At 43.0% G+C, this 15261-nt stretch overlaps 1 protein-coding gene across 2 annotated transcripts; it reads right to left on the reverse strand.

The window, feature by feature from the left end:
- Positions 1 to 2459: 2459 nt before the first annotated feature.
- On the reverse strand, positions 2460 to 9781 carry LOC106800110 (leukocyte immunoglobulin-like receptor subfamily A member 5). Of its 2 annotated transcripts, XM_087421160.1 has the most exons (7): positions 9530 to 9781; positions 9332 to 9406; positions 8862 to 9146; positions 8411 to 8713; positions 8053 to 8103; positions 4073 to 4123; positions 2460 to 3927 (listed from the first exon to the last, which is right to left on the reverse strand). In XM_087421160.1, exons 1-7 carry the CDS (start codon positions 9546 to 9548, stop codon positions 3791 to 3793), a joined length of 921 nt encoding a protein of 306 aa, XP_087277286.1. In that variant the 5' UTR covers positions 9549 to 9781; the 3' UTR covers positions 2460 to 3790. The 2 variants fall into 2 exon arrangements, with proteins under 2 accessions (XP_087277286.1, XP_087277285.1); XM_087421159.1 differs by lacking the exon at positions 9332 to 9406 and having other exon boundaries at positions 2463 to 3927; positions 9530 to 9563.
- Between the last annotated feature and the right edge of the window lie 5480 nt (positions 9782 to 15261).

The following is a 15261-nucleotide window of genomic DNA, read 5'->3' on the forward strand; positions in this document are numbered from 1 at the left end:
TCCAGGCAGAGCCCTGTAGGAAATGGGAGTCTCTCCCCAAGGGGCCTCACTTTCTTCTCTTTTCCAGGAGTATTGTGTAAGAGAAGGACCTACTATTTGTGGGGTTTCAGTTATTTCCGGGACTGTCAGTGGAGCTTTTCTTCTGTTGGGATCCTTTCTAACACTAGAATATCATCTCTACTTTAAAGTCGACAGCACAAAGGCTTAGAGATATTGTGTCTGTTCTTCAAGGTCAAATCTCCAGTAAATTTCCATCTGAGAAAGGAATTCAGATCACCCTGACCACAGAGTTTGGCACCTCCTTACACAGCTGCCTGCCTTGAAATAACAGAGACTGGGGGTGAGACAGAGACCAGGACAATGAAGCTGGGAGCAAGGGTCCTGCCAGCCACTCAGGACGATGCTTGCATAGAACTGAGTTGGGAGGTGGTGAGCTGGAATGCACAAGAGATAGGAGACTGACCTATTTGTAAACCAATGGTACTCCTAAACTAGTGTGTTTTAGGCAAATTACTTATGACCCTGGATCATCTTTGCAAAGGAGAAGATGAACTCCAATTAATAGCTATGTGGTGAAGACTCAGAGATGAAGTGTGTGCCGCACCCAGCACAGGTCCTGGCACCCAAAAAGAAGTCAGGCAGTGCTGGTCAGTACCACAGTATGCAATAACTGGATTTCCCCTTGCTCTGTGCAGGGCTGGGTTGAGCTGTGTGATCAGACAGGGCTCCAAACTGAGTTAATGTTCTGTGTCACCATTTTGACATTTGAACACAGGGCCCTGCATTTTCATTTAGCACTGTGCTCCACAAATTATGTAGCTGTCCTCACCTCCATCACTTTGTTTTTGTATTTGGTTGGCTCATTTTGGTTCGCCAACTTTTTCTTATGTCTCAGCTGAGTGGAGTGGAAAACGGGGAATCCCTGGACGTGGGAACTGGGAGAGGGATCAAATTTACACAAATGAAAGAGGAAGGCAGCAGGGGAGGATACAGGCTTGATCTGCTTCAGATTGCAGTGTGTGTGTGAAATGAACTTTTTTCTCTCATTTGCTTCTATTTACAAATTCACCCGTCCAATCAGTCAAAATTTATCTACAAATATCAACCACATTCACAAAATGTGCCAAGAATGAAAACTAAAATATGTGCTTACCTGACTTGGATCTTGTTCTTGGTCTCTACTAGTCTTGGGGATGTGATGGACATCAAAAAATTAGTTACAAAATATATTTAATTATACACTATGACATGTGATATGTGGAATAAACTGCTGTAGATTGGCAATTAGATAACAGAGGATCTTAACTAGTCTGAGCATCATGGAAGGTCAACTTCGAGGAGGTGAAATGAGAGGATAGAACTGAGAGATGTGGAGGAGTCTTAGCTGAATTGCACAGGAGTGTGGAGAATACCTGGAAAAAGAAAGGAGATAGATAAACGTCCCCATTTGAAAAGGATCATAGCTGCTGAAGGCTATGGGGACCATCTTGTCCTAGAATCAGGGCTGGGCTGATTTCCCTGCGGCCCACACCACTTCCACTCCAGGAAACACAGCATGGGCATGTGAGGACCCAGGCACTGCCCCAGCTCAGCTCGTCTAGTTCAGTGAAGATGAGGGGAACAGATAGAATCAGACAGAACAGATTCACAGAACAGGGCATGTGAGAATCTCTCACATAGGTTTTTGTAGGAAAGGAGCACTACTTCTTTACCATGAGCTCTATCTGATTCCCCATCAGTGGGGTCCACGAAAAGACCGGACATTCTGAGTGTAGTTCAGTCTGGAACCAACCCCAAGGATATGACCCCAAACCACTACCTGATGGAGTTAAACACTGAAATCACCTCCAAGTCCATATTCGTTGGATTCATCCCAATTCAGATACTTGGACCTTTATGGGTTCAGGCACTCACATGAGCCCACTTTAAATTCTTAATTGCATATTGTCTAGAATTGGCAAAAGTGTTTGTTAAGGGACAGAGTTTCCCACCTGAAAAGTGGCTCATTGACTGACTAGATTCAGTTGAGGTAATCAGGCAGGTAGGGGTTCATGTCTTGAGGAGAACACAATGCCAACGTATGAAGTATTTGCTATAACAAACCAACAGTCACTTTGTTAGGAATTAGTCACTAGTATAGGATGTGGTTCTCAACCCTCCACTTCAACCTAACTCACTAAATTGTATGGAAAATAAAAAGAGTTTGTAGGATAGAAATGCACTGTCTACCAGTAATGACAAATTGATTTATGAGTCATCAGATGAAAGTCGAGAAGAACGTTGCTAGTATTCTAGAAGATTCTGTGGTTTCCATCTTGAACAAAACCATCTAACCTCATCTAATTTGTAATCACCATCATGGGTTTGATGGAATTCTTTTCTCTCCTTTATTCATAGAATTTATCTTAGGTATACACTCCTAAAATAATACATAATGTTTCATTTTCATCATGAGGTAAATGAGAGAACACTAAACACATATTTTTTATAATCATCTTACATTTATTGACTATCATGTTTGAAGATGGATACACACGACCATTTGGAATTTTAGTTTGTGCATTTTCACTGACACATAATGTTTGATTTTCTACATAGAACACCAAATTCTGTCTTTTCTTGATGCATGTAGTCTTAAAATGATTTTGACTAATATGAAGAACTCTCTTGTCAATGGATCCTGGTGCATATGTACACATTTTCTCTAAGGTATATGCTTAAAGATCATAGCTGTGTGTCTCTTACTTTAACTAGATAAGTATAATAATCTATTCTCTAAATTGATGGATGTACTTTGCACTCCTACAAGTAATGAATGAGAATTCTGTGTGCTCACTATTCTCTCCCACAACTGATATTACCATTTTTCTCTTTGCATCTCACCTGAATGTGCTGGAATATTGGTTTTGTGATTTCACTGAAACTGTGCCACAACATTGTGGTAGGAATGATCATTATACATAAAATACAAGGAAACTTAGGTGCATTTTGGGGCTGTCAGAGTGGAATTTAAGGTGTCCTATTGGTGTGGACTGTTTTGTGATAGTCACTTCTGTGCATCAGTTTCCAACTCTGCATCAGGGACTTCAAATTCATCCCTTGAAGCTGGTCATGAAGGGATTATATATACCAGAGAAACTGCAAAATGCCTTGAATAAGTCTTTATAACAATGGGTTTTTCAGGGGCAGTAAGAACCGTGCTATCACTTCAGGCAATAATGTCTTGATTCCAAGTGACGATATTTCTGAAGAAACTACACAGGTAGCGCCCGATGAAAAGTGAAGGGCTTGTGGTGTCCAGAGAGGGTGTTAGAGCATCATTTGGACATATCTCTTTCAGGCTGGATCTGTGTTATGCCAATTTATTGAAAAATTAAGATAGATTGCATGCTCTGAATGAACAGACGGAAACTCCTTAATGCACACCAAGGTTTTGTGGTAATTAGATATTTAGAAAAATGATTTATATGAAAATAAATGTACAGGAGCATGAAAGTGTAAGGAGTTGTGGACCCAAATCTGCCACGAGGGATATATGCTAATTTCACAGAGAGGGAGAAAGGAACTTGTCAAGATAACTCAATAGTGGTTAGAAGGAAACATCCACACTTTAACGGCAGAAGAGTCCAGAAAGTGTCCCTGCAGATGAACAATGATTCCTCCATCTCGCAATGACCTACAGACAGTTCACACAGCTTATGCCTCAGATGCTCTTCCAGAACCTCCTGGGTGCACAAGATTTATTCCCAAGACTCTACCTCTCTGAATAGCACATTGTTCTCTCTTGTGTTTACCTCCTCGCTGCATCCTGGGGTCTTCTCAGGCTATGTCGAGCCTGAAATAGCAGAATCCCGAGGACCAGCAGGATCAGGGCAGCCACGCCCATCCGGATGAGATTCTCCACTGTGTAATCTTGGGGATGTGAGGCTAGGAATTGTGGACAGGAAGGACACAGAGGACAGGGCAAAGCGAAATCACCCCAGGATTCCTGGAAGTCCACCCAGGCACCTGCCTCCCCTTCTCACGACTTGACTCTGCACAAGCCCCGTAACTGAGAATTTTTCCTACTCACCATTCTTGGAATCTGACTTGTTTTGTGATGGGCTGATGGTGTCAGCTGCTTCTGAGAATCATAAAAAATTGGGGATGGATGAGGAGTTGATGCTACTCAAGCCTTTCCCCTGGGCCCTGTGTTCTTAGAATTCCCTCTGTTTCTCATGACATAACTGTTACGCGGCCCCTTCATAAACCCTCCCTCTGCTGTAGAAGGATCCCTTCTGTTCTCATTGGATTCTTTTCAGCCTCCCTTTGTTTTCTGAATTTTGACTTTGCTTCTGAGTTACTTTGGAACAGAGTTTGAATGTCCCCAAGAGCTCAGGATTGTTGAGAAAAGTGGTCTCCCAATACAGAAATAGTTGAGTTCTTGTATGATCTCTGTTCATTCTGGGATACGGATCATGTAAGCTAACTCTTTCAGATATGAGAGATTCTATTTATTCAACAACTGAAGAACCAGGATCCATGGATGAAAGGTTGGTCATACATATGTGAGAGAAGAGAGAAAATTCAGCCCATACAGCCATACAGCACAGATTGGGTTAATTACTAGATAAATTATGTGATACGGAGGCAGGTCTGATCTATACAGTGTCACTGTGAAGGTCACACTTGGAGATGGTGTATAAGCTGATTCCTGAATAGAAGAGGGAGCCTGAGAAAAGCCATGTGAAGACCCAGACAAGGTGGGTCACAGGCTACAGGAAAAGCAGAACCCCAGAAAGATCTCAGTCTGTTCTTCCATGAGGAATGAAGTCATGTCTGTGGGATGTAAGGAGGATCCAGAGGAGAAGTGAGAGCTGAGATTCGGGTGTTTGGTGCATTCAAGACATATAAGAAACGACAGGACGGAGGAGAGAGGTTCCATAACCATCATCATCCTCATCCTCATTCTCATCCTCATCATCATTCTGTCTCCCTCTCTCTCTGCCTCTCTCTCTCTGTCTCTCTCTCTGTCTCTCTCTCTCTCTTTGGAAGAACTCTGGAAACTCTATAAGATTTCAAGGAGAGAAGACTATTCATTCGATTTTATATTTGAACTTTTTCACACTAAAATGCTGGGTAAGAAAGTGAGTTACAAGAGTGTGTGAATTTCTCAGCTTCTTTGGTATTAAAATCATGTAAATGTTAATGGCACTCAATAAACACTAAATGAAAGAAAAAAAGAAGATAACCTCTACCCTCTCCTTTTCAAATATCCAAAACTGGGAAAGTCCACCTTTCTGGTCTTCAAAGCCTTAAGGAACAGGAAAATCACTGGCATTATAAAATTCAGTGAGCACAGAAAAACAGGTAAGCCTGTAAATCTATTTTAACCAGTTTTAACATAAAAAAAGAAAAAAAAAACAAGTTGTAGATCAATTCTAATTGTACATCCCTATATAAAAATTCTAAATAGGTTTATACAAGTCAGAAAGTGTAAATTAATAATAGACGTCATTCAGTGGGGTTAAAATCCAAATCTTTGATACCAAGAAGTCTTTTAAATATATCTCACCATGGCTAAAATTAAAGAGAAAAAATACAAGAGATGAACAATGGTCCAGAAAAAATTCCTAATTTCAATAAAGAAAAAACTATTTTTTTCCTAATACAATCTGAACATAACATATAATTGGACTGACATGGATAGATCAATAGTGTTATATATTTAAAATATATAGATTTTTTGATATGTTTGCCTTAAAATAATTTGGGCTAAAAATTAAGATGTTTTCTTAAAGTGACACTCAGGTACATCTTCACATTTTACTCTGTCATCATTATCATATGGTATTTGATGCAAATAAAACAGGTACACAATGTGGGAATAAGTGAAATTTCAATGTCCTTGAGGTTGATAAAATTATTATCAGTAAATCCTAGGGGATCAATTAGAAAACAATTGAGAGGTGGAGGATCTGTAGTAAGTTGATAGGACCTCAAATTAGTATAAACAAACCAATATTACTGTTATCTATATTTAACTACTATTTAGAAATTATAAAGAAATCAAAGATCTTACTTTGCATTAATAAAGCCATTCAACAAATCTGAAGCTGTGAGTGTACACAATTTTATGAATAAAAATTCAAAATGAATCTGAAGTCATTAACAAACTTTCCTTTTAAGAATTTTTTATAAGAAAACTTCATATTAATATAAAGTTATTCTCCATAATGAATGTATAAATTTAAACTAATCCCAACGAAGACAATAGTGGAATTTCCTTTTTTTAACTCATGAATCTTTATAACTTAAATTAGTAAATTTATGTAGGCAAACATTGCTATAAAAGTTCTCAGAGAAAGAGAGAGCAGTAACAGAGAAGTATGCACAGAAAATGCAGAGTGGATGTGAACTGCACACAGATGTGCTGTGCAGTGATCCCATAAGTGACCCCAGTGAGCCATGCATGGTTGTTCCTTAGTCTGAGGTGTGCACTGAGTGGCTGGAGGCCTCCAGGTGAGCACAGGAGGGCCATGCAGAGCGGTACCCACAGGTGGGGATGCTTCTCTCTATAGGAGAGAGTCTGGTGTGGGCTCCACCTGCACACACAGCAGATCCCACCTTGGCCTGAGCAGCCTCCTATCCTGGTCTGAGAGGACTCAGGGACCCCCCACATGTGTGAGTGAGGGGCTCCATATAAGGGTCCTTTGGAAACGAGAAATTGGAGCTGCCAAGGGAGTGTCTGTCTGTCCTCTCTCCGATTCTCCCAGCCTGTCCTCCTCCATCAGCCCAACATCTTCCAAGTCAGGCCTGGACACCAAATGCTGCAAACCTGCCCCTCTCCTACTCCACACGTCCTCCAAATCTGGTCAGGGGCCTGGGAGCCAGGGGATCTGACAAACGGAGGTGGCTTTTAGAAGAAAATCTCACAGTTTTTGTGTGGGACAAGGAGAACTGAGATGCTAACCCAATGGGGATTCCAAATCTTTGTAGCCTCCACAATATGAGGTTTCCTCTTGCTGAGCTGAGACTCCAGGCCTGAGGGATAAAAATCACATGCTCCTGCCCTCTGTCTCCCTCAGCCTTTTTAATCCTGACAAGGTCAGAGTTACTGGGAGAAGCAGGATGGACCCAGAGAGGGCTGGACCAGGAGCAGGTTTATGATGAGTCACTTCCCAGATGCCCCAGAAGGTCAGAAATGAAAGGGCCTCTGGAGGTCATGGCCAGATAGGTGCTCATTATTCAGACGAGGAAAGTCTTTCTCAGAAGTTCAACCTCTCAAGAGAACTGAGCCCCCACAGACTCAGACCCACCCCCTGACGGTCCCTCCCACCCTGACCACTAGACTGAGCAACTCCCTGGGATCTCCCCCTGCTCCTGGCTCCTGGTGGGTAGTGATGCTGTGGTTCTGAGATGGAGACACCAGGAAGTCAGTGGGTGGGGCCTCTGTCTTGTAACTTCAGTCTAATCTCATTTCCTCTTAGGTTCACCGAGTCTCATCCCATCCCTCTCCCTTTCTCAGCCCTGTCTGAGACTGCAAGGATAGGATTTTCCAGGATTGGGATGTTGCCGCCTATTTCCACCCTCTCACGGGCTAGACCATTGTCTGTGGAACCTCCCCTGTGCTCCAATTATTTCCATCGTATCCCAGACTTTCCTTAGACGGGGCCCAGAGAAGACCTTCTGAGCTCAGAGAGGACAGGGACAGGTGTTCCTCACCTGAGACCAGGAGCTCTGGGACCAGGTACCTGTCCCAAATCACCACCTCAACCAGCACTGAGACCCACTCAGTGGATCCCACCCCATATATCATAAACCAAGAATAGGGGATGTGGGGGGTGGGGCTGCCATTCTCCCACTTCAGGCTGACTGACCCACCCATCATCTGTCACCCTCTGAGCCTCTGGACCATATGGTCCCTCCCGGATCTCTGCCTGACTCCCAGCCTCCCTGGGGACACAAGCCTGTCCTTGAGTATCTGAGGGGTCATCACATCCTCTGAGAGACTCTCAGAACCTCCCTGGGTGGTCTGTGCTCCCTCTGAGAAAAGGGGTTTCAGTGACTCACCAGTTGTTGAGACGAGACCTGTGGGTGGGGGGCTGGGGAGCCAAGCAAGTCCTGGAAATGAGGACAGGAAAGGAGTGAGAGGCTGGGGCTGGCCCTGAGGTCCCAGGGTCTAACTCAGACTCTCCCCCTAGATCTGTCCTGTGCCACCCCAGGAGCCCCATTCTGCCCACCTGACGCTTTTAGACCCCAGAGGAGAGGGAAGGGAGTAGGCAGGGCTAGGAGGGGCTTTGAGGGGCAAATACCCTTTGGGTGAACCTCCGTCAGAGCCCCCTCACCCCCATCCCAGCCCAGACGTCTCTTGAGGACAGGGTCCGAAACAGATCATAGGGACAGAGGGCATAGGGCTGAGGAGCCTCACCTGAGACCAGGAGCTCCAGCGGGTCACTGGGATGTGACCACACGTGGGGGTAGTTCCCGTAAGAACCATAGCATCTGAACATCCACCTGCGGCTGGGGGTCACAGGAGCCACAGGGAACAGGGCCTGGAAATGCCCACTGGGGAGTCGCTGTGAGTCCACGGTCCAGGAGGGCTTGTGTTCTCCTTCCTTAATCAGAATGAACCTGTCAAATCCAGACTGTGAGCCACACTGGAGGGTCACGTTCCCTCCTGAGGTCACCACAGGGCTCAGCAGGGCTGAGAGGTAGAGTTTGCTGTAGACTCCTAGGAGAGGAGGAGGCAGCGTGTTAAACGGGGCTCACACCTCCCTCATATCCCCCAGGGCTGGACTGTGAGAGGAGAGACACCCCTTAGATCAGACTCCCTTCCTGAGGGCAGAGCCTGAGGCTGGGACCCCTGAGTGTCCTTTCACCTGTCACCACCAGCTCCAGGGGGTCACTTCTGTCTGACCGTTCTGTGAGGCAGTGATAGTAACAGTGATATTGTCCTACATATAGATCTGTCATGTGTGGGATGGAGAAATTTGCCTTATTCCAAGGCTCCCGTGGGTTCTGTCTGCTCCAGGGTGATGGTCTTCCATTTTTATCCAGATGATACTCCTGGGCCTCCAGGGTCCCCTGACACCAGATGGTCACCGGCTTCCCCCAGGGGACCGCAGAGTCTGGCTCAGCCCAGATGGTGGGTTTGGGGAGGGTCCCTGGAAGGAAATCAGAGTCTAGATCACAATATCCACCCCAGTTCCCCAGCTCTCAACCCCAGGACCCTCCCAGACGTCCCCCATTTGTCAGCCCCAAATTTCTGTTCTCCAACCCCAGCTGCATGGGTGTGGCCTCATGTCCCCAGTGAGAAGGTGGGACCTGGGACACCTGGAGACAGACTCACCTGCCTGCACTGGTGTCCTTGGGCCCACACTCAGCCATGGAAGAGAGTTCTCTGTGAGAGATCTGTCCCTGAAGCCTGAGGAGAATACCTCCTCCCCATGAGCCTCCTGAGTCCTGGGGTCTCCTGACAGGCCGGGGCCTGGCTGTGGGGTGTGGTCCCTCCCAGACTAGGGCTTCACCCCCCCTCCTCAAATCTCACCAAGGCAGAGGAGGGCCATGAGGGTGGGGGTCGTGGAATCTCCTCCCTCTGGCCACAGCTGTGCAGATAGAGGAGACTAAGGTGCCTGGAAGGACAAACAGAAGCACTGGGTGGGGTCACTCAGATGCTGGTCCTCCCTGTCATGTGGTTGTTACATCAGCAGCCCCACAGGAAGGGGAACTGCCCCACCCCAGGAACCTGGCTCTCATTTACAGTTTGGAGCAGCAAATAGAGGCAGAGATGCCCCTTCCAGGTGAGGATGACCCAGGGCATGTCCTTCCCTATCAGAGCCTCCTCCATGGGGTCTCCTTGATCCTCAGCCCGTCCATGAGCACATCCCTGTGGGGTCCTCGCCATAGATAGTGGTCATCCAGGCCCTGGAGATGCTTCAGGGGAGAGGCAGGATCCTGCTGCACTGCGAGCTCAGATCAGCAGAAACACGCACTCAACATCTCACCGTACAGTTCTGGCCAAGGTCATCATGACAATGAGCACAAAGGAGAAATACAGTGAAATAAGGGAGGAAAACATCACTCCTCCCCTGGTGTGGAGTGTGGGCTTTCTTTCTATCACAGCCCCCTTCACAGACTTCTCTTTTTTCTTGCAACAGCGTTCACTCCCATATCTCTGGGAACAAACCACTGAGTCATTCCTGCCTCCCTGGTGCCCTGTGTTCCCTCGAGCTGAGCTCTCTTCCTCATCCTCGGGTCCTGTCTTCATCTTTAGGGGTCAATATGTGGGTAGTGCTCTGAATTATGGGACAAAGCTGATTCTTATTTAAATATTCCTCTGTCCTCCACTGCCCATGTGACCTTGAGCATTAACACCCAATCTATGAGCCTCAGTTTCCTCGTCTGCAGCATGTTGTCAGGAACCCCACTCCTCACTCAAAGTGGTCATGGTATCAGTGGTCCTAGGACATGGGAGAGATCAATCATTGTTAATTTCCAGACCTGAAAAAAATGTTTGGGGTTTGAGATGTGAGAGAATCAAGATGTTGGACTCCACAGTCAGGGTGAATGATTGACATGTCCACTCAGGAGTCCCCAGCTGCTCCTAGCACTGAGAAATGCTGCTTATAATATTTCTGAAATATGTGGCCACACTCCATTGCAGAAAAAGAGAAATGAAAATTCCAAAACATAGAGGGAACCAAAACAAAAAACTACCAATGCTGAGTGGCCACAGGTGCCTGGGACCATCAAGCAGTCATTAGAATGGAGGTTTCCACCTCTGCGTGGACAGGAGAGGGACCCAGGTCCTCACAGGCAGGGAGAGGAGCAGGGCTCAAGGTGAAAGTTGGAAGCTGAATTCTACTCTCCCCGCATTTGAAGACAGACACTGGGATATGTCTGCCCACTGACCCAGGGCCATGGTCAGCACTGAGCCATGTTCCATGTGTGTGTGAAACAGATTCAATTCAGTATAGTCTCACCTGGGCCTCTGACCATGTGTGAGCGTGGGGCTCATGGTGGAGCCATTCCTGCCAGCACACCACTAGTCAGATGCTAAGTTTGGGAGAGAGGAGGCCATGGGTCAGGGCAGCTGCACCAATCCACCCCTTTCAGCCCTGAACATCAAGAGAGTCCTGGGTAACTCTTTATAGAAATCAGATGTGTGGGAGGTGAGCATCCATGAGGAATGGGCATCAAAGAGAAACCCAAATAGTGCTATGAAAGACAGTCTACAGAGTCAGTAATGAGGGCTGTCATATCCAAAGAAATAGACTACTGGAATATATAAAACTCAATTTAAAATGTGTGTTTAAATATCTGAAAAAAATAAAGGAGGAAATTGAATTCTTTAAACAACAGACGTTATACTACAGAACAATATATATTTTAGAAATGAAATTAGCAAATCCTTAGAGGTAAAGAATAATACTGTCTTTTAACACACTCAAAATGTTCTTTTCATCGAGGAGATGGTACAGCTGAAGATCCAATTATAAAAGTGGAATACAATATTGAGGGAAATTTGTAGGATGCAATGCAGAAAAACTAAAATTAGAAAATTAAGATACATGGGAACAGAAAGAGATGAACAACGTGTATTGTGAGTTTCAGGAGGAAAGCAGTGAGAATGATGTCTGCAGCAGTCCTGGAGGGAAATGGTGGGCATTTTATGGAGATGTAGAAGGAACATGTGAGTGCTCAGGTGTCTGAGTACATAAATGAAACGTGAGTCTTGATGTATCATAGCAAAATGAAAGAAATTCATGGAAGAAGACATTTCAAAAAATGGCAAGAGATATGGGAAAAGTACATTCAAGGAATTAATCATGAGTGAAGAATTCTATACTCACCCAAATTATTATTAAGGGGCAAAGGTGAAAGGGTCAGCAGGGGAGAAATCCTTACATACGAGGAGACCTGGGGCACATACAACCTGTTTGGATTCATGTCTCACATGTTAAACCCACCACGTCAAGCTTCATCTTCATGAGAGATGAAGAGGGTGTTTAGGGCAGATCCTTAACTATCAGATATATTTTCTCCTCCTCCAAGTTGGGTCATATCCTTTACTTAAAAAAAAATGTTTTCAAGTATTAATTAAAAAAAGAAGAGTGAACATAAAGCATTTCAAGATATACAAGGTTTTAGACATTTTACTGTTTACATGCTCACCAAAGCAAAACTAAAATACCTAATTAAGCCAAAAGAACAACAGACACAAAACAGAGAAAGTAAGTTGCAAAAGTGAGAGAAAGATGGCAAAACAAATAAACATTGGAAAATTATATTTGTATATACATGCACATATACATTTACATTTAGGAAAACTGAAACAAAATATTTGGAATATTTTTGTGTGTGTATGTCTGTGTGTGTGTGAGAGAGAAAGATTTTGAAAGAAAGTAAGTACTAACATTTCAGCTATTGTGTAACATCCTTTTATTCTCTAAAGGAGAGAGTCAATAAAACAATGTTCAAAATTATAAATGTAAAAACCAATATTAACAATGGGAATGACTACCTAATATTAGAAATGAAATGTATAACCTTCAAGCTGGTTGATATAATTATATAACACAGATAAATCTTGATCAAACCAAAAGTGGTCGAGAAAGTTGAGATGAAAGTAGGAGAATGCAGGATATCTTAATCCATAATGAACCAACATTTAAATAAAATGGTGGTAATAATTTAAAATTATTCTTTTCTGACCAGACATTAAAAGATTAATTGGCTGACTCAAGGATTAGATCTAAGCATGCCTCAGAAAAAAACAGATATGTATAACAATAAAATATCATCTAAAACAATATCATTAAAAAGTATTTTAAAGCAATAAAGGATGTATTACTATGATTGAATAAAATTAGCTGATAGTTACAAATATTCAAGAAAATTGAAGGTAAGACAAAAATGTTTTTATAAGGAAAAATTATTTTATCTTTTTAAATAATATTTTCACTTCAAAGACATAGCACTCATAAACAACATTCATCTAATCACTGGTCATGGAATACATAAAGCATAAGTAAATACATAATTGGAGATTCAAACAAACATTTATAAGATAGATTAAGGGGATGAAGAGAAAATTTTATGAGAGTAAATGACATACTTAAATGCTTGATCTAGCGTGTAGAAATATCGTAAAGCTTTGCATTATCTATGCTATATGAATATGCATAAAATGATCTGTGATATATATGTAAAATTAAATAACTAACTAAATAAATAAAATATGACGTTATGTGTATAGCAACAAGAAGGGAATGCATATATTTAATGCCTATGTTCTACCCAAAGTACTAAGCACTTATTAGACAAAAAAGCAAATATCTCCAATTCTTTTCATATTTCTAGCTTACAAATTATATTCTCTGAGTATGCCGCAATTTAACTAGAAATCAATAAAAAGAAGATATTATAAAAACATCCCAAACTTCATGAAATTAGTAAAACATTCAAATATGAAATATTTGTTTCAATTTATGAAATATTAAGAAAAGCAATGATGAAATTACATCATATGAAAACTTGAAGAATGTCAGAATAAAAAAAAGCACACATACAGAGAGCTGTCAGCAGGACAGCAGAATAAGAGTTCCTACCATCATGCCCTCACAGAACCATGATTTTGACAGTCAAAATCGAAGTTAGGTGAACCCCATATATAAAATAACCCCAAGTCTGTATTGATGACCTCCATCTCAATTCAGATTCATGGGACATGAGGGGTTCAGAAACTCACATGAACTCATTTTTAGTTCATAATTACACATCTTGTGATATTGGGAAATGTGTTTAGAGATCGAGTGTGTCACCTGGGTAGGGGTTCATTGTGTGATTAGACTCAGGTGAATCTGAACAGGTAGAGGGTGATCATGTTTTGAGGGAAACTCAATGCCAAAGTGTGAAGTATTTGCTATCACAGATCAAGAGCAACTTTGGTTGATATTCAGTGTCTAGTGAAGGCTATGGTTTTCTCCATCCTACTTCAATCCCACCTCACTAAATTGTATGGTATATGAACATAAGTTATAAATAGAAATGTGTTCTTTACCAATAACAAAAACAGACTTATGAGTCAATAGATGAAAGTCAAGAAGAATATTACTCATGTTCCAGAAAACCCTATGGTTTCCATCTTTTGTGTGTGTGTGTGTGAGGAATATTGGCCCTGAGCTAACAACTGAGCCAATCTTCCTCTATTTTTCATATGTGGGATGCTGCCACAGCATGGCTTGATGAGTGGTGTGTAGGTCCACACCTGGGATCTGAACCCATGAACCCCAAACCTCCAAAGTGGAGCATGCAGACTTAACCTCTACACCACCGGGTCGGCCCCTGTGGTTTCCATCTTGAACAAAAGGTCCCAACATCTCTTTATAGTATACCACCATTTTTAATCATGATTTTTTCCAAGAGCTAGTTTAGCAGTACACCACCTGACTTTCACTTCAAACACCAGTGCGCTCATTCAAACTGTTGGTATTTCTGGAGAAACCATACTGGGTATCATCTGATGTGGAAAGCAGGACTTAATGGTTCCAGAGAGGGTTTTGGGGTGTTATTTTGCATTTATCTGTTCCAATCTGAATCAATTTTCACCCATTTATTCAGTTATTTAAAACAGATTCTGTATTCTGAGCTGAAGAGATGCAAACACCAGGGAATGTGGTAAGTGAAAACAGAGAAAAATGTATTACATGAAAGTGGACCAGAGCATGAAATTGGGTATAGGCGTGGACTCAAACCTTCCATGTGGAGGTAGCATCATGTCATAGGGATGAGAAATGAAGGTCAATCAATAGTGGTATGGAAGTAAATTACCACAGTCTCATTACCAAAAAAGCCTCTACAGGAACAACCCAGACATTTTTCTGCACCTGAACCATGTTGACATTCTCAATATTCTCAGCAGACAGTTCCCTCAAGTTATGCCCCAGATTTTCTTTTAGAAGCTCTTGGTACCATCCAACTTATTTCCAAGGTTCTACCTCACTAAATGGTGGGTTTTTTCTCCCTTGTGTTTACCTCCTGGCTGCAACTTTATGTCATTCTCTGACTGTGCTGAGCTTGAAACAGCAGCACCCTGAGAAGTGCCATGATCAAGGCCGATATGCCCATCTGGATGAGATTCTCGCTATGTAATCTTGGGTTTTTGAGTTAGAGATTGAGGACAAAGAGATCACGGTCATCAGGGAATACTTAAATCACCCCAGGATCGCTGCATGTCCCTCCTGGGCACCTACATTTTGCTGACAGGATTTGACCCTC

The sequence above is a fragment of the Ceratotherium simum genome, chromosome 33 (assembly GCF_057802395.1).
Source record: "Ceratotherium simum simum isolate JZ-2026a chromosome 33, ASM5780239v1, whole genome shotgun sequence".
Lineage (NCBI taxonomy): Eukaryota > Metazoa > Chordata > Mammalia > Perissodactyla > Rhinocerotidae > Ceratotherium > Ceratotherium simum.

Excerpts from the sequence above, each read along its gene's own strand:
- LOC106800110 (XM_087421160.1), bottom strand. Across the intron at positions 8,714-8,861 it reads CCTGGAGCTGGTGGTGACAG|GAGTCTACAGCAAACTCTAC; the intron begins GTGAAAGGACAC and ends CTCCTCTCCTAG. Across the intron at positions 3,928-4,072 it reads CAAGTCAGATTCCAAGAATG|CCTCACATCCCCAAGATTAC; the intron begins GTGAGTAGGAAA and ends CACAATTCCTAG.